This window comes from Erpetoichthys calabaricus, chromosome 8 (genome assembly GCF_900747795.2).
Source record: "Erpetoichthys calabaricus chromosome 8, fErpCal1.3, whole genome shotgun sequence".
Classification (NCBI taxonomy): domain Eukaryota; kingdom Metazoa; phylum Chordata; class Cladistia; order Polypteriformes; family Polypteridae; genus Erpetoichthys; species Erpetoichthys calabaricus.
Genome location: NC_041401.2, coordinates 171590747 through 171610111, shown reverse-complemented (window position 1 = coordinate 171610111; position 19365 = coordinate 171590747). Strand labels below are relative to the sequence as shown.

General features: G+C 34.7%; 1 protein-coding gene across 4 annotated transcripts in view; it reads left to right on the top strand.

Annotated features, from left to right (window-relative positions):
* Positions 1-19365, top strand: part of kaznb (kazrin, periplakin interacting protein b) — a 645457-nt gene that overhangs the window by 147933 nt on the left and 478159 nt on the right. For all 4 annotated transcript variants that reach the window (XM_028807799.2, XM_028807798.2, XM_028807800.2 and 1 more), the window contains exon 2: positions 1612-1769. In XM_028807799.2, coding sequence (XP_028663632.1) covers positions 1612-1769 — 158 coding nt within the window. The remainder of the gene's footprint in view (positions 1-1611; positions 1770-19365) is intronic.

Below are 19365 nucleotides of genomic sequence, written 5' to 3'. Positions count from 1 at the left end.
AGATACAGAATATGAAAGCAGAAAAAAACGAAACTGTCAAAACAAAGAATGTAAACATTGCATTAGCGCAAACAAAGAGAAATTATTAATTGGAGAAATAATGAAAAGGCGCATAGAGATCGAATATATGGACATAGGAAGTATGTAAATATTGTAAGGCTTTGAAGTTTAAGTCAGAGAATTTCAAAAACGGGGTTTACCTCACATGCATTTATTGGTTACTTTGCAAAAAAAAAATTATTAACTGCTGATGATGTAGAACATTTTGTCTGTGCTGAAATTCCAAACAGAGAAACCAATCCTGAATTATTATACAAAGTCATTAAACACATGTCTCACGGACCTCATTTGAAAGAATCAGCATGTTGGAACTCGAAAGATTCCAAATATTGTTTTTTAACTTCAGAAATAAAAGTGAAACTAATGAAATAGCAACAATTCAAAGAAAAAAAATCTTTAGTGTGTATCCGGAAAACCAAACCACAGGGGTTGGCGAGCAAAGCAAGCAGGGGGCAAAGCCCCCTAGTTATTCAAATAGATGTAACTAAATGCTTAAAGCTTTATCCAAATTACATTGAAGTCTGAAAAAAACGTGCAAGGAAGATTAAATAGAAATGTGAGGGATTGACAGTGTATTTATTTCATTACAATACAGAGTCAAAAAATACATGTATTTCCCCACTTTTAAAACTACATGAGCATTCTGTCTTCTCTGGTTTTCTTTCTCCTGATTTTATCTCTTTTTCTGTCTAGAACATGGCCTCATTCCTCCCTTGTGTGCTTATACTCAAAACACCCCTGACTTGTATGTAACTGGAGCATTTTATTTGGCTGTTACATCTTTACCATACAGTATATAAGATTGCCTGTTCTCCATTGTAGACTTCCTTTTAAGAACAAAACCTCTCTCTTTCTCGCTATGGTTTTCATGAGTATTCCTGTCTTTACCGTTCACTACCACGGCCTTTTGGACATAATAGCCTTTGCTCTTCCACACTAATGTACAGAGGTTTTCTGTAACTGACAATATAAACATATTATTCCTTTTAGGGACTTTTAAGAGTTTCTTCATTAGTCCTGTGGCACTTTGATACCAGCTCTACCCTGACAAAATCTTGTCAACTGGGCAATAAAGCCGGCCTTAGAAACTCTCTTTGGGGTTAAGTTTGGATGTCAGGATATTGTTGCTGTGTCACCATTTTAGATCCTTTATCTACTCTTTCTGATCGTAAACAGTTTGGCCATTTTTCTTTGTCACATCCTGAGGACATTAAGATTATATAATGTAATTCTTCAGTTTATGTTCACCAGTGAGCACACAAGGATGCATTTGAATAATTAAATTTAAATAAAATATGTGATTATATGAACACATCAATATACATCCAAAATAAGTAGGAAATGTGCATTTTTAATTGTAAAATGTAGCTAAAGTAGAAACATATCTACTGTACATCACCCAATAAATTATGCAAGTGATGAAATTAAATAATGTAATAGTTAACTGTCTTGTGTTCTTAACACTTAAACTGCTTGGTGAAACCATTTATTGACCTGTCTGTCTGAAGAGTTCTCAGTAACATGTTTGTTTGAAACATTTGTCTTTTTCAGCTGTACAGTCACTGAATACTCTCAATGACCAGATTGCCCACTTTATGGTGACGAGACCAAAAGCATTTGATGATGAGCCAGATGGCTTCTTGCCCAGTGAAAAGGAAACCTTGAAGAAATCAATGACCCTAATGAGACATCTACTGATGGATGCACAGGTAAGATGTAGCTTCCTACTGCTTAATGTTTACTGCTACAATTGTCGTTAGTAAATTATGAGATTAGAGTACCAACATGCCTTTAGTTTCCAGAAGTTAAGATGAAGAAGAGTGCATTGTTATATGCCCCAACACATGGTTTTCTTGGCATAGTACAGTAAAGTGCTGCCAAAGTTTTTTTTTTTTTTTTTTTTTGGATTGATTAAATATTTGATACATATACTACTCTTTGCAACAATTGTGTATATTTAAATACAAACAAAAAGACACATTGTTTGTTCCTTAAGATATAAATATGACTGGAATCACACTTTCTCATAGATTTGCTTTTTCAAGCATATGGTACACATTATATTGAGATTACTTATCTTGTGATTTGATGTAATGAAAGAAGGGCACAAATATTTTGTAACTCAGAACTGTATGCAACTTTAAAAATTATTTTGAATTATTTAAATTATAAAGATGGCGTAGTATGATGGTCTTTTTTTTTCTAATTATTTAATCTGAAAATGTCCAGAGTGTTATATTGTTTAGTACTTTAAGCAGGATGCATGGTAGTTACTTTAAATAGTTCTAAATAATGTTAACTACTGCGGGGAACTGGAGCAACCAGAACATAAGATGTTTCATTATAGTATCTATCCTAGGTTAAGCATGACAAAAATACATTATTAATGAAAGACTTTGCTTTTTCCCCATTTATCAGGGTGGAACTCAGTGTAAGTGTAGGAAAACTGAGTTTAGTCATTTAATTGTATTTAGGCTTTAAAGTGGCTTGTGTTCCATTGAAATGTGTAGTGACTCCTGTTTATGACAGACAATGCACCTCAGGCATGTCTTGCTCTTTTACTTCTTTGAAAGCTAGAAGTAAACTAAAATTATTTTGTGGAGAACCTTTTCACATGAGTCTCAGGGTACATGCTTAGAAGTTCTGGGCTGCTCCTTGGTTATAGTCTCGTGCTGAGAAGTTGCCTTCTGCTATCTTTAGCTTCCTTTCTGGGGTGTGTCCATCCACAGGTGATTCCAGTCCCCTATTTGAAAGAAAGAAGAACAAAGTTTGAGACCCCCCCCCCATCCTAAACTCCCCAGCCAGTGTGCAAGACACCCTTTGGTAACTGGAGGCTACCATTAGTGGCCATTTGTTGGCTGAAAAATGAAATTATATTCTGGCACTGTGGAATATGTAATTAATTAACCGTAGAGAATATCATTAGGGTATGTTTCTAGTCAGTATAAAAATTGTTTTATATAAGGATATGCAGTCTAAATTGTGAACTTAGATGCTGTATGTGGAAAAAGTACTACAGCCCCCCGATCTGTTTCCTTAGATCTCAATTTCATTTAAAATGTGCACCAATCAAGATCTTCTCCTATCAGCCCCTCACACTCTTGCTGGCTGCTTGGTAGAACAGGCACAGGTTCATCCGAATAATAGGCTCACAAGATACACAGTTGCAGTTTATTGTTGTTTAAAAAAAATAAACCTAAGAGACATAAGACATCACTTTTCCATTATTATGGGCCAAGATAATTAGTAAAACAACAAATATGAACTGCAAACCAAATGCAGCTAGACTTGCACTGTTCCCAGCCTGAATGGTATAAATGTCAATGTATCCTCAATTGCCATCACAATCTCCATTGTGATTGAGGAGATCACAAATGCAGGCAAGCAGTAACACCTCAGTTGGGGCTCTGATATATTAGTTTAATGTGAAAGCTTTATTGCGCTTTCTCAAATCGTCATAATTTAAATGTTTTTTCCCCAATACTTGACAGATGGGCAGCTGCCACTCAAGCATCTTATCCATGTCCAGCATGTACAGTGCTCGTTGACCGCTGCCTTCTAGTTCTGTCTATGAAGTGCTTTCTGCACTCTGCTAAAATATTTTCTTCCATACTCATTAATGGACAGTCAATGCGTTGTAACACCTATAAGATATTGGTAAAATGTATTATCAGGGATGACCCATGGTTTTGATTTTGTGGCTTTCAGGGAGTCCGAGATCCCAGGAAACTTGCCCTTATTTCTTATCGTAACCCCAACCCAAGTTTGTCTCTTGCTATTAGATTAGTCATCATGGGTAGATAGAGCAAACTGTAATAGTGTGTAGCATATGTACTTATTTTTAGATGTCTCATTTATTTTATGTGTTTTTGTTATCTGTTTTAATTGTAGAATTAATTTTTTGCTGACTTAGTTTTTGTAGAAGTCTTAACACCTTTGATGTTAATGCCTTCTTTGGAATTCCGATTATAGGGATAAAAACACACTTTCGTATTTGTAGCATATTCCTAGAAATGTAAGAAACAAATTCAGGCATGGTTTCAAACAACAAGTGCACATAGCTAGTAGGTAGTTCTTTCCATCTTGGAACAGTCACTGTGGCGGAAAAGGCAGGAATTTAATTTAGTGAATACTTGAAAAAAAATGTAAAGGTTCACCTACATATTAACATTGAGCTTTAAATGTTTCATTTAAATAAAAGGAATGTAGATGTAATGAAGAATTATTAACAAGGGCGGTTTACTGTGTATATTTGTCCTCTGTGCAACTTATACTTTTGCCCTGTGCATCTTTCTTTGCATTTTTTTTTCTTTGAAAATATTGTTTGCAGGAGAGTTTGAAGTGTGCAGAGCTTGAAGTGAATGCAGTGGTCTATTGTTTTAAATACCCAATATAATAATATTAGAATCTGTTGATGTTATCTGTTTTAACTTCTTATTTTCCATAATGATCCTTATAGATACATGCACGTATAATGAAGCCTTTAATTTCTGACTAACCGGAATTTCAAGTGGAATTTTTGTTTAAACATAATGAGCAACATATTTCTTAATGAAGCTTTAAATTCTTTTATATCAAGAAAGCCTACAGCAAATTGTTTTGTTTTTGCGTCAACTATGTTTTCTTATTAGAAAATGACCATAATTGTATTTTTTATCACTTAGTAAGCTTCAAGTTCCTTGTATTAATTATCAGGGATTTTATCTAAAAAGAAAATTACTGTATTATGAGTACCTGCTTCAGTGGGCTATATTTTTTAAATCTATAGTATATGAAATATTAAAGTAGATTAATAATTTAAAGGGAATAGAATGCACTTTAACTTTTTATTTTAGTGATCTCAATAAATAATACTCAATCAAGTACCGGTAGTTACTTAACTATCATTTAAGTAAACTAGTATTTAAATTCATAAATGTTGAAATACAGTACAAAGCTTAAATTTTAATGCGTGACAGAAATGAGGATCTCCACAGTATAACAATAAATGCCGGATTTATAGTCTTGTGGGGGGAATTTCAGGTTAGGGTTTATAAAGAATGATATACAATGAACTACCTGCTTTATCTAGCATGTGCACATGCTGAAATTTATTCTGTGACATTTTATGTCCAGTAATGAAAATTACTGCTTAATATCCATACTAAATATATAAATTTAAATTTTATTACGGTACTCTGTATGTACTGTTGAATTAGTGAATTACAAGGTAATTTCTATTTCCATTTAAACCAACTCTTTAAAGCTGTTTTTTTAACATTAATTTATATCTGTTTTGTGAACCAATCGGTTAAATTTGCATGACTTGCTAATATACACAATATTTATATTTGCATCATTAGCTAGTTAAAAATATTACTAAAGATTAATATTTAACTGATTAGTCAAATTTTCAAAATTTTTTTTTTTTTTTTTTACACACTTGTCAGTTTTACATTAATCCATTATTTCATAACTCCCTTTAAACAGCTGACAATTTTCGCGTTAATTTGTTTAACTTCATCTTTTCTCGCTGCAAGGATTGCCTGTGTACTCATTTCTTCTGTTGATAACCCTTCAGGATGAAATTCTTCAATAAGAGTTGGACATAAGTCTTCTTTTATTGAGAACTTATAGTGAGGAAAATGTTAAAATTTATAAGAGATGAACTGTGTCTGACAAAAGCATTCACACGAATGAGAGGTGAGAGGGCTGTGGGCATGGTTGAAAATGGTTGAGGGGAGGGCGGACTTGAGACTATTGCCAAGAGAATTTGTTCATCTCAAGATTTTCTTTTATAATAGAGAGATATGTTCCAATGTTCAATACCAATAAATGCCTCTTCTTCATAACGTGTATGTGTATTATTAAATTATTATTGTGCTTACCCTGTAACAGTGGTATAAAATGAACAGACAGTAATTAAATCGTTAATCATGATTATTTGTATGTGTGGAAGTAACCCCCGAGAAAGACAGGAATAGTTCAATCAATCAGTATTTATTCAGTCACAGATGAGTACATGGATTCCACGTTGCAAGGCAGAAGAGCAAAGTTCCCCTTTTTCATTCGGCTTTTAATATTAATTTTCCTCCATCCCTCTTACTTATGAAACAGCATCTAAGCATTTCATCTTATATTATGCGAATCGGCCAACCGTTTCTTTTTTTGTGTACGTATCAAGAGGGGCCCCAAAGAAGGAAAAGTCATCTTTCCTGTGTCAAATGGACATATTTATACTGTACATATAAAAGGCAAAGCCCTCACTGACTCATCACTAATTCTCCCACTTTCCATATAGGTGGGATGCTGAAATTTCGCATGCTCATTCCTTGCAGTGCACTTACAAAAGTTAGGTATGTTTCATGTCCTATTGCAACACCCAAGGGGGGGGAAACGGGTGTACCCCCTAAACTGTATATATAGATAGGGGAAACCCCTCCTCACTATTTCTGCGACTTCCAATATACGTAGGAAGCTCAAATTTCCCATGCTCATCCTTTACACTGTACTTAAGTATGTTTTATTTCATGCCATGCCCCGTAATGAACTTTCGAAATTTAACATTTTCACCATTATGCCATAAGAAACTTTCGGAACTGACCTCTGCTTTAGACGGTTTCATTCCTTATTCCGTTAACAGAGGATTTATTTCACGGCTGAGACACACAAGGGCTGCCCTGGTCCCCATTCCTTTTTCCGTACGGTCGCTGTCCGCGCACCTACCATGTGGTTGGCTCCCTGCCTATATACATTGTGGAAGATCAACCTCGACACAGACAGACACGGGCTTCAGATGTTGAAAAGCACACACGTTTTGTTCCTGGGCACACAGCACAACCCAATACTCGGCCCAAAACAACTCACAGTCCTTTAGACTTCGTTTTCTTCTGGCGCCTCTCCTCCACCCGTTGCAAGTTCCGTCCTCTTCCACCCGACTCCGGTTCCCTGAATGGAGTGAGGCGGCCCCTTTTATGGTACACCCGGATGTGCTCCAGATGCTCCCTGATGATCTTCTGGCAGCACTTCCTGGTGTGGCAGAAGTGCTGCAGTCCATGGCTCAGGAACCATCCAGGCACACCCTGGTGGCTGCCACGGACCCCCACAGGAATAAGCTTCCCAGCTCTGTATCCGTGGCCCTGATGGAATCCAGGGAGGCTGCCCTCTTGCATCCAGGGGATTATATTGCCCCTTTCCCAGTCCTTCCTTGTTCCATTCGTCCCGGTGGGGCAAGGTTCCTGGTTGTCTGCCACAACATTAACGACATCCAGCGCTAATGTGCCTCCTCACTCGCATCCTTACTTTCCTCAGCTTTTCGTCGTGCTCACTGCTCCCTTCTTCTTTATTCCACCACTTCAAGCCTATTATTGTTCGGCTTGCTTCACATCTTCCTGCTGATGACTCCTGCCCTTTCATTTAGTTTCTTCACACTATTAATCCTCCGGGCATGCCTCCGCATACTCTACTTTTGAAGGTCGGCGCACCAATTATGTTACTACGAAACTTACAACCTCCAAAACTTTGTAACGGCACCAGGCTTCAGATCATATCTCTGCACAAGATCCTCATTGAGGCAACTGTCTTCACTGGAACTGGCTCAGGGGAGACTGTATTTATTCCACGCATCCCTCTCATACCCTCTGACCTCCCATTCCAATTCAGACGCCTCCAATTTCCATTAAGGGTCTGCTTCGCTATGACAATGAATAAGTCACAGGGCCAGACTCTAAAAAAGGTCAGCATTGACTTGACACAAGATTGCTTCTCACATGGCCAACTGTATGTTGCATGCTCAAGTGTAAGCTTAGCAGACAGCTTGGTCATTTTACAGCCCGAGGGCAGAACTGCAAATGTCATTTACAAAGAGATCCTTACATCCTAAAAATGTGCATTTATCATACACAACATTTACAATCATAAACTAAACTCTTTACAATCATCAAATTCACTGTCAATACTAAAATAAGCCTACGACAATTACATTGACAATCATGTTACGTTATTTTTAAAATGTTTCATTTTCTTTTTCATAACTTCTTCAACACACTACGTCTCTGCTGCGAAGCGCTGGTATTTTGCTAGAGCTAAATGGAGTTTTCCTAGGTCATCTTACTGCAACCTGTCTTATGACAGACGCCTGTATGAATAACCTGTCATTATAACAGAACAGCTTTTAACCCTTAGTAGCTTGCAAGCACTTAAATTTTCTTTCACATATGACAATTAATCATCAACTAAAATATCCATCCATCCATTTTCCAACCTGCTGAATCCGAACACAGGGTCACGGGGGTCTGCCAGAGCCAATCCCAGCCAACACAGGGCACAAGGCAGGAACCAATCCCGTGCAGGGTGCCAACCCACTGCAGGACACACACAAACACAACCACACACCAAGCACACACTAGGGCCAATTTAGAATCGCCAATCCACCTAACCTGCATGTCTTTGGACTGTGGGAGGAAACCGGAGCGCCCGGAGGAAACCCACGCAGACACGGGGAGAACATGCAAACTCCACGCAGGGAGGACCTGGGAGACCCCAGGTCTCCCAACTGCGAGGCAGCAGCGCTACCCTCTGCGCCACCGTGCCGCCTCAACTAAAATATAATGATCGTAACAACCTTAGTGCCATGCACATTATGTGATGAGGGTATTTATTCCAGTTTTTTGCTTCTTGGCTTCACATGTCAGTCTCACCCATGACATTTACTTGACACTACTTAAAGCCCAATAATACTGTTGAAACATTCTATTTTTATAAACAAATACAGATATTCGCAATCCCTTGTTATTCTCTGTTTTCTAACCATTTTTGTATTAGGAAAAGTATACACTATTATTGTTCAACCAAAATTTAATTAAGAATTTGCATTTTATGTAGGCAAAGGCCAAACTCTCCATAATAAGTTAGGACGCTAGTTGACAATCTGTACTGAGGAACCCCTGCCATATTTGGTAGAGTTAGGATAATGCCTCCATCTTGCTGTAAAATCTGTCCACAATTGCAGGACTACTTGCATGCTGTGTGGAGGTGTACATAAGAAAATGCTCATCCATTTGAGAATGTTATATCAAAATGTACAGTATAATTGCAACTTCTCTGTTGTTTAACACAATTATGAAAAATCACTACTTTGTAGTAATATGTTAAAAATACACAGTTTTACTGTGCTTCTGAATCAATACTGGTTGATGTGTGCGTGCTAGAAATAAGAGGTGCTCTCTAACAACTCTGTATTAAATGTATGCTTTGTCATTATAAAAAAAAATCCTGAATGCAGTATAGAAGAAGCTAGCTGTTGGCAAAAGAGGTAAAGTTGATTGCACTATTGATCTGAGCTCTGATACTTAAGCCTATGTGCACATCCTGTTGGTTTTCCTGCTTCTCCATCTTGATTCAGTCACTGCAGAATGTTGTGTACAGCTGGCTTGTTCTTAAAACTAATAAATGTGACATTGATCTAGTGGGTGCTTCAGCAATAGTGTGTCAACGAGGTGAAGATACCGAGGGTTTTAATAATATAATGTAATTTCAGTTACATTTAACAGTAAAAGCAATGTGCTTATATACTATTATCATTGCCTGTGGCAGCTGTAGTAGTAAATATATTTAGTTAAAAAAGGCCACCATAGAAGAAAAAAAAAACTGATTCAGAATAAATGTAAATTGTGTTCTGCTTTTACTGCAATTTCATTAAAAACTGATGGATCTGATGCTGAACTTAATCAGCATTGCTGCCGTTTTTAAGTATAGTAAATTTAAGGATAGGATATGTAGTTCCATGTTTATTCAATAGTGTAATTATGTTTGCTCCTACCATCATTGTTGGCCCCTGGGTAGTTGAGTTTCCTTTAAATCAGATTGTACTTTTTTTGAGCTAGCCGTTTATACAAACAAAATATGTTCTTTCTAGTTGTTTTTATTTTAGCTAATGCATGTACAGAACATCCTCTTGGAAAGGAAATTAATATCTATGTATTAAAATTGTGAGCAGAGTGCTATTACATTTCTTATTTCCTTGTTTAATGTGATGGCAGCTACATCTTCAGCTTTGTTCAGAGTTAAATTGTTTTCCTTTGGACCATGCAGCTTGTGATCACAAGTGATTAATCTATACAAGATATATTGAGGTATAAAATAAAAAATCTAAAAACGAATAATACTCAAAAAACAAACTTTTTGTCTTTTATCTTTCTCTTTTTGGTTTATATTTAAAAGTAATATCCTAAAAACTGGATTTGTATTTAACATTTAATTTCAATAAAATATTTTTAATTACTGAAAACTCTCACCAGCTATGGAAAAACCTAGTATGTCACATCTTTCAAGTTTTTTTTGTCAAATTGAGAAAATGATGTCGCCCCTATAATTAACAATCTCTGGATTTAATTTTTCCTGAGTGTCAGATAAACAATATTTTTTTTTTCACAAAACAACACCACCTGCCATTTAAATCGCACAGTCGCAGCATTTAAATAACGTGATTGTAATCTGACGTTTTCATTGGTAGGCGGTTTTTCCTCTTTGGCTTTCTTTCTTGCTCTGCCACCTTTGCAATTGAAAAATTACGTAACTGTCGACAATACTTCTGTCTTCTGTCTCTGTACTGTTTATGTTGGATGCTATTGGTAGTTTCCAGATCTGTGTTCCGAAAAAAATGACAGATTCTTGTATTTGAATCAGAAACATTCACAAACTTTAAAAAGTATCTAGATGGAACTTAAAACATCCACGTATCCAAAGAGCGACCCTACAAAAACCTAAGGCAGAAGGTGGCATGGCTCTACCTAACTTTCAGTTTTATTACTGGACAGCAAACATACAAGCTATAAAAACCTGGACATAGACACAAATAGATGAATATACACAGGCTTGGTCCGCAATAGAAATAAAATCCTGCAGTACTTCTTTATATTCCCTGCTTTGTGCCCCTATAAATGCAAGCTATCACCAATATATTAACAACCCAGTTTTGCTTCACTCACTCAGAATATGGAAGCATTTTAAGATAGAGAATCTTTTATCTGTGGCAGCTCTGCACAAGAACCACCTTTTTCAACCCTCGCAAACATATGCAGTTTTTAATATCTGGAAAACATTTGGGATTAAATTACTTAGAACAATTACATTCCAAATTTCACTTTCCAGCAACACATTTCTTTTACTACCTTCAAATTAGAAAATTTGTTAACAGAACCTGCCTGATTTTCCCCATCTCCCACCTTCCTTTTTGCTGGAAAAAATATTGCTCAGTCTCAAGGGCTCAAACAGCATTTCTGCAATATATAAAATCATTTTACAGTCCTTCCCTTTCAAAGATCCAAGAGGACAATGGGAAAAGGATCTCTCACTCAACATATCAGAAAAAGAGTGGAAGGTAGCAATGCAGAGAATTCACTCGAGCTCCATATACGCAAAGCATACAATTATCCAACTCAAAATTATATATGGAGCACATCTGTCTCATTTAAAATTGTCCAAAATGTTTCCAGGGCAAGATCCAACCTGCGAACGCTGGATTCAAGTTGCAGCCTCACTGGGCCACATGTTTTGGGCCTACACCAAATTAACATCATGCTGGACCAAAATTTTTAAGTGCCTTTCAAGACAGCCTTGGTGTCACAATCCCTCCTAACCCATTAACAGCTGTGTTTGGTGTACTTCCAGATGGGCTTAAAGTGGAGAAGGACAAACAAACTGTAATCGCCTTTACTACACTATTGGCACGTAGCCTTATCTTGCTAAACTGGAAAAATCTCTTTCTCAGGGGTGGGGGTTGATTTGTTTTCAATCCTATTTTTTGTAAAAATATATCTATTTGTATGGAATGATTACAATAAAATTAAAAAAAAGTATCTAGATGATACATTGGGACATCTTGGATATTACTGTATCTCAGGGGTGCACAAATCCAATCCGAATACCCACCAGTTTTAATTCTAACCATTTTCTTAATTAGTGACCATTTTTTGCTTCTGATTAACTTAATTTAATTGATTTACAATTTAAGACTTAGCCCCTTTAAATCAGGGGTGAGCAATGTCGGTCCCGGAGGGCTGCAGTGGATGCAGGTTTTTTTGTTACAGTCCAATTGCCTCATGAGAATTCATTTATTGTTGATGGTGTACTTATTACTCAAGTGTCGTTTTTCTGCTTCATTTTAGTTGTCTCAGTTGTGAAGATTTTCAACCCTTAATTACTTATTTTAGTCATAAACAGCTGCATTCACTATTTTTATTTGCTCTTTATTAGCAATAAGATGCAAATAACAAAGGAACAAACAGTTCTCTATGTAACTTGTCTACATTTACACCTGTGTGTATTCAATGTACACTATTTGGTTTAATAAAGTACTCAGAAGGAAGCTGAAGAGAAAGTGAAGAACTGAAAATTACTCTTCCATTTTAGGCTTCAAATTTGAAGGATATCATTAGAAAAGGAAAACAAAAATCTATGATTTAAGAATGACCTGACATTGCAGAATTAAAACACTAGCAAGTCATGATATTAAATACGACCTGTTATTGGCAGTGATTGGTTTCTAATTAAGCAACTGGGTTAGAACAAAACCCTACAGCCACTGTGGCCCTCCAGGATTGATGCTGATTGCTCTTGCTGTAGCTAAACAAACAAGCTTGATGGGCTGAAGAGTCTCAACTTGTTTGTCAAATTTCTTATATTCTGATAAAGTGGTGATTGTACTTTAAGACACCTGAAGCAGAATAGTGAAAATCATGTTACATGTGTATGTATGTGATCAACATGTCAAATGAGTTACTGCTTCTATATGCAAAATTATTTGTTATGTTTTGGGGGGTTATAGCTCAAGTTAAATAGTGATATTTAGAATAATGTCAGTGCAAATAATTTTTGCAAAATGTCATGCGCCCACTATTTGGAATGATGGATTGATTGATTGAAAGAATACTAAATCTTCTGTTTGTAGTACATCTCTTAATGCAAAGCAGTAAACTACATGTACCAACAACTCATTCTGACATACTGTATGCTACCTAGATTGTTCTCTTATCCTGCTAATGTACTTTATATGGTCCTGTTTTTTTTCATATTCAATTTTCAGTAGTTTTTTTTTTTTATGTGTAAATGCAAAGCTTATACACATCATACGTTAGAAATTTAATACACCTCCAGTCACGCCATATCTGTACATAACTGCTTATATCTGGGTAGAGTTATTTTAATTAGCAACATGCAACATTCTTTAGATTTTGACACAGAGCATGTCAGCTTTGCTAGCTTTCCCTTTTGTGTAGTGTTGCTTCACATTCATTTGTTAGAAATAATGATTGGCATTGACAGTAGCAGAACGTACTGTGCCTTATTTACAATATCTAAAAAAAAATAAAAAAACAAACACAGATTAACAAAACTAGCACATTGTACAATATTGGTAAAGAACTGCAGTTCAGAGTGTTGTAAACCTTAAGCAATCAAGTTCTCTTGTTGCTATGCAACCAGTATTTGAGCTTATTTTCTTTCTCATCATTGCAATAAGTGGTCTCTGTCTGTATTTTTGTTACTTCAGTCATGCTGCATTTTTTGAGGTTTGTTGATCATTCAGTAGTCAGAGACCATACTAATTTATGGAAAAATGTACAAGTAAAGTCATGTTTACTTGTTTTAGTATATAATGGTTGCTGAAACAGGAGTTCTTCATTAAACCAATAATAAAAGTCATTTAATCTACCAGTTGATTCCCTGCAAAGCAATATAGTTCAGCTTTGATGTTGATGAAAATTTCTTAATATTTTTGGTAGTTTTATAACATTTTTTTGTAGAATAAATGACACGTTTCCCTTTATTTGATCATTTTCATGTGCTACAGGTAAATCTAAAACAGTTTGGTTTAATGAATATTTTGCAGCAGTTGTTAATTTTGATTCATATTGATTAAAGCTAGTACTTGATATTAAATACACAAAATTAATTATTTCATTTATTGTGCTTTTTCAGTCATCATATTACTGAACATAAACATAGTGTGACCATTTGTCTCAGTATGTGACTGTAGCATGATCTGGAAGTAACAAACTGCATTGATATTATATATACAGATATACAGTTCATTTGCAATACAATACAGGAATGACCTTCTGAAATGTAGATCCTGTGCCCATATTAAAAATTATTAGGCTATAAACACATTAAATTGTTGAAACTTTTGGTATTGTGTCCTGTCTTAGGAAATAGTTTTATGTTCTTGTTTTAAGGGTCCTCTTATTGCAGAGCTAGTAAAAAGTCTTATTATGGGACCATTCATTGCAAAGTCTTGTCTGTTTGTAATTTTCTAGTGATTTTAGTTTTTATTTTTTGATATATTTAAAGCATAACTGTAAATGCAAATTAACATTCATAGTTGAAACTTGCCAGAAAGGTCAGTGCTTTAGAAAAATTGGAAATACAGTCAATATGTTACATTAAATGGTTTTCTTCTTATTCCTTTTCGGAGAGTGCATGCTGTTCAATCATTTTGTAGTTCCACATTAGCTATAATGTATAGTGAGTATATTCCTAAATTTGTTTTGAAGACATGTATACTGTATATTATTTTTTTTATATATACAGTATTTTTTTATAATTTAAATGTAGATATTGCTTGTTTAGATATATGCATATTGTAGGAATTTCAACTGATATTGCTGAACTGGGGCCTTTTGAAATACAAATACAGAGTTTCAAAGGGAAAAATTAAAGGGGCATATATGGAATTGTATCATTTATTAATCAAATTATATTGGAATAAGTTCAATATAATTAGGGAAGCTACCACAACCTGCATTTTGCCATAGTGCTGCCTTGTTGGGAGTTTTCAACTCATTTAGCCTTTAAGTGTTTTTATCTATGAACCAAGATACCAGGACATAGCTGGAGAGACAAAACCTGAGCCTCAGATAAGAGGTTTAGACATGTCGTATTACAAGATACTCTTGTTTAGATGATAATGATGATGAAACATTTTACACCACCACCACCATCATGATGTCTGTATGCCTGATTGAATGTTCTAAGCTAAACCATCATCAGCTACTTTCTACAGTAAATATACTGCAACAGCAATGCATTTGCTTGGAATATCACTTTTTTAATTTTATAAAGCAGGTCAAAAATAATTACTAATTTTAAAAAAAAACAACAATAATTCCAGACATATTAGTTATGGTTCCCTACTGTGTGATGTTTTTTGAAAAACCTCTTGTTTTGAAATACCCTGCTAATATTTTGAATTGTTATGCATATAATTAGGGTACATATACATGTAACATGTGTATAGTCATAATCATAACTGAATTGTATAATAAGGAAAAAAGAATTAATTGAAAAAGTGTTGTTTTATATGTGAAAACATTGTGATTAGTGAAAAGTATTAGGCAAAATACATACAAAGACAAAGTTAGGCTAGAGAATGTTTCCTTAATTGTTTTGGAGTTTTGTTGATATATTCTTTTAATTTTCAAAAATATAACATCTTTACATTCCCTTGTAAACACTTAGACAACTGGATGCCAAATACTGTACTTCTTAATATTCAGTATTTCCTATTGAGTTATATTGTGCCAGTATAAAAACCCTGGCTAGGCTTTAGCATGGATGCTAACTGCCTGCCTTTTTATCCATAGGCTGCCCCTTTGAATAGTCTGCTGACACAGAGGGAGAGTGAGAGCAAGATAGAGAGAAACTGCTGGGTGGTATTATCAACAAACAGGGAGACACATTCAAGAAACCACAATGAGAATAAATACAAAGAAAATGTTCCAAAATATTATCAAAAACCAGAGAGCAAAACCATGAATTCAGTCTAAAGAAAAAATAAAGCTCAAAAATGTAGTTTTCTCTGAGGATGGAACCCCACTAAGATTACAGACTTGAAAATGTACTTTAATATAAAGGAGTGTTGCTACAAAAATCCTGCCATAAAAATACACTTTACTATAAAGTTGTGTGGCCACAAAAAAATGAACAAATTCCTTAATTCAATATATTAATAATAAGTTGTAAAAATAGGTATTTTATCTTACCCTTTTATGCCTACTTAGTGCTTAACTGACAGAAATAAACATTGTCTAGATGTCTGTTAACTGCATGGAGACTGAATATGTCTGGTGACTACTCAAGGGGTTGGTCATTTGAAAAAATAATTCAGATGAATTCTGTAGATACTCTTTATTTCTAATCAATTTAATTTGAAACATTTTGCCAAAATAATGTTACAGTGCTATAGATGAGCATCAGGATTTAGTAAAAATATTTTCATAAATTATGTTAACATTATTATTTTTAAAGCCACCACTTAATATTTTTCTATGATTGTTAGAATTTAGTGCTTTTTGTTTCTTGATACGACCATCTTGCTGATGGCAGTTATGCCCGTGGTAGTCATGTGGGCTGCTGCTGCAAACTTTTTGGCTACTATTGCTGTAACTAAATTATATAAACAATGAAAATCCATAACCATTTGCCGTGCAGTGCTTAATGCTTTTCAAAAATTAGGCCATGAAAATGATGTCCAATTAAATATATACTTTCAGTAAGGGTTGTCAGCATTTTTTTTAGTTTATACTGACTTGTTGAAGGAATAGCTTTGTGTTTAGATAGAGATAAAACCAAAGGTTTGCTGAGTTATAAGGTTTCAGGCATGCCGTTTACAAAAATACAGTGCCTGAAATACAGTACTTGAACTGCCTGGAGCAGAACCTCCAATTAAATGTGAAAAGGACAAAAGAGCTGCTCATTGACTTAAGAAAAATGCTCAACTAATATAAACAACGAGTCATCAAGGGAAAATAAGTTGAGAGAGTTAGAACCTTTAAGTACCTGTGAACCACAATGGATAATAGCTTGAACTTAAACAAACTTTGTTGATCTGTAAAGGTCATATTTAAATCCTTATTTGATCTTTATTGATTCAGAGAAAAATTTTAATTGAAAATATTTTTTTGTGTTTATTGTTATTTATTATTTAACTTATTTTTTATTGTTTTTGTTGGTATTATTAAAAATAATTGTTGCAGTTCAAATATCAGTTTTTTAAATTACCCATATTAGTATTATTCAAAACATCAATAATAATCATAACCATTAGGCACTTGATTTAAATATATTATGTGTATGAATTAACCGTCCGAAGCATGTATTAATAAAAAAAAATGTATTGTAAATATAATGGAAATGGTCATGTGATCATAATAGCTGGTACACCAGATTTCTCTAGGAAACACTGGATACTTTTGCTAATTAACCAAGATGTATGTTTTGTACCACACTGTCCATCTTACATTAAACTAGATATTTTAATCTTTTTCCTGGCCTGAAATATACTAGTTAAACCATCACAGCATCTCAATTTTAAAAGTGCTTGTATTTGTTTACTTTGTTGTTGTGCTGCAGATAGTTATGAACTAAGGCTGTTAGACAGAATGTGTTTGTTCGAATGTAATCTATTTAAAAAAGAAGATACTCAGTTTTATAACAATCACTATTTATTTTAAACATTTGTTTGTTTTACCTCACACTATTTTTAGCATTGTGTGACTCCAGATATGCTATACAAAGCTGTATTATATGGTATTTTGCAAATCTGATCTTGCACATCACTTCTGTGATCAGCCTTTTTTTGTAACATGATGCCAAATTTAGTATGAGGTGAAACAACCCCTCCTGGGTTCATCTTTCGCTCTGGAGCAGAACACTCTTTTACCTAGGGAGTGGCCCACAACAAAAGACAAACTGGCTATTCTCTTTGGAGCAAGTAAGCCTTTCAATTCCCAAATGAGCAGGAAGTTGACCATTCTCTTGACAGCAACAGGGCACTTTATCTGGATTTGGAAGGTAATAGAGCTGATGCCCTGAGGTAACTCTATTACCTACTCCTTCATGTTTAACCACAGTGCTCCCAGTAATCTGGGAGAAGAAGCCAAATATCAAAAAAGATATTCTTTGTGCCAGAAAACATTTTTCCTTACAAAGTTGCAGATGTATAGCAAAGAGCGTAAGAGAGACAACACTTTTCAATTGTCAAAGAACCAAATGTCATAAGGAGTGTACTCCTCTGCAGGAAGAATTCTACATGTATGCAATTCGTGCAGCTTCACTCTGCGTCAGCTGTCATCCTTAAAAGAGATTTGATATTGTAAAACTATTTATCTGCACCATGGTGAATTAGAAGTCTAAGTACCTAGTAAACACCCAGTTAAAAACTTGCTCTTTTATGTTGAATTATAAAAAAAAAAGCCTTGTGCTAACAGTGTAACTCTCTGTCAGCTATGGCTGTGCATTAAAACAAGATGGTGCTAAATGTTACATTACACTAAAATTTCAAAAGTGAAATGTTGAATGAAAAATCAAAATACTCCAGAAAACCTCTAAACAAAAAAGACCATTCCATTCTTTGCATTCCATCTTTTATGTTGAAAATAGACAGTTCTATTATTTTTGTAATACAAGTATGTATCAATAAATTGTATTATCCTGTTTTTTAAAAATGAGTGTGATTCAGTTATCATGATGCAAGTTTAACAGATGAGAAATAATTCTGCAGAGAAAGGTAAGGATAATAAATTAGAAGTTAATGTCTTTATTTTGGCAATGCCAACAATAAAGCTGAATATTGAATAACTGGCTGATATACATCAGTCTATCTAGTATTTTTCCTTTTCTCTCCAACATTCCAACAACAAAGGTATACACATGATAACCTACAAAAAGGATGACAACCAATACTACAAACTGAACACTATAGGTGTGGTTTGTGCAGTTGTGAAGACCAGAATTTTTTAGGGTCAGAAAAGAATGCTAAATGGAAGATTTCACACGTGTGTGTGTGTGTGTGTGTGTGTGTGTGTGTGTGTGTGTTTATGTGTTTATTTTTAAATATATCACTTCAGAAATAAAAATGCTGATGATTAGTAATGTTATATGGTATATATTAGAGTAAATAGTGGTTTTGAGAATATGGATGAGAAATACTTGATGTTGAGATGCCAAATTAAAGTTTTTTCACCAAACATGAACCTTGCATTTTACTGAACACAGCTCAGTAAGTATATTTTAAAATACATCTTCTACACTGTTCTTGCACTTAGCAGACATATGTAATTCTTTCATTTAAATGTATCTGCTTTTTTAATACCTGAAAAATGAGTGTATTTTGATTACTTTTCAAAAGAAATTATATTGTACAGTAAACCCCCAAAATTCGCAGGGGTTACGTTCCTAGAGCACCCGCGAATTGTGAAAAACTGTGACTTTTGGATGTGGTTAAAAAATGCCTTTTAAATGCCTATTTTTATAGTTTAAACCCTAAAT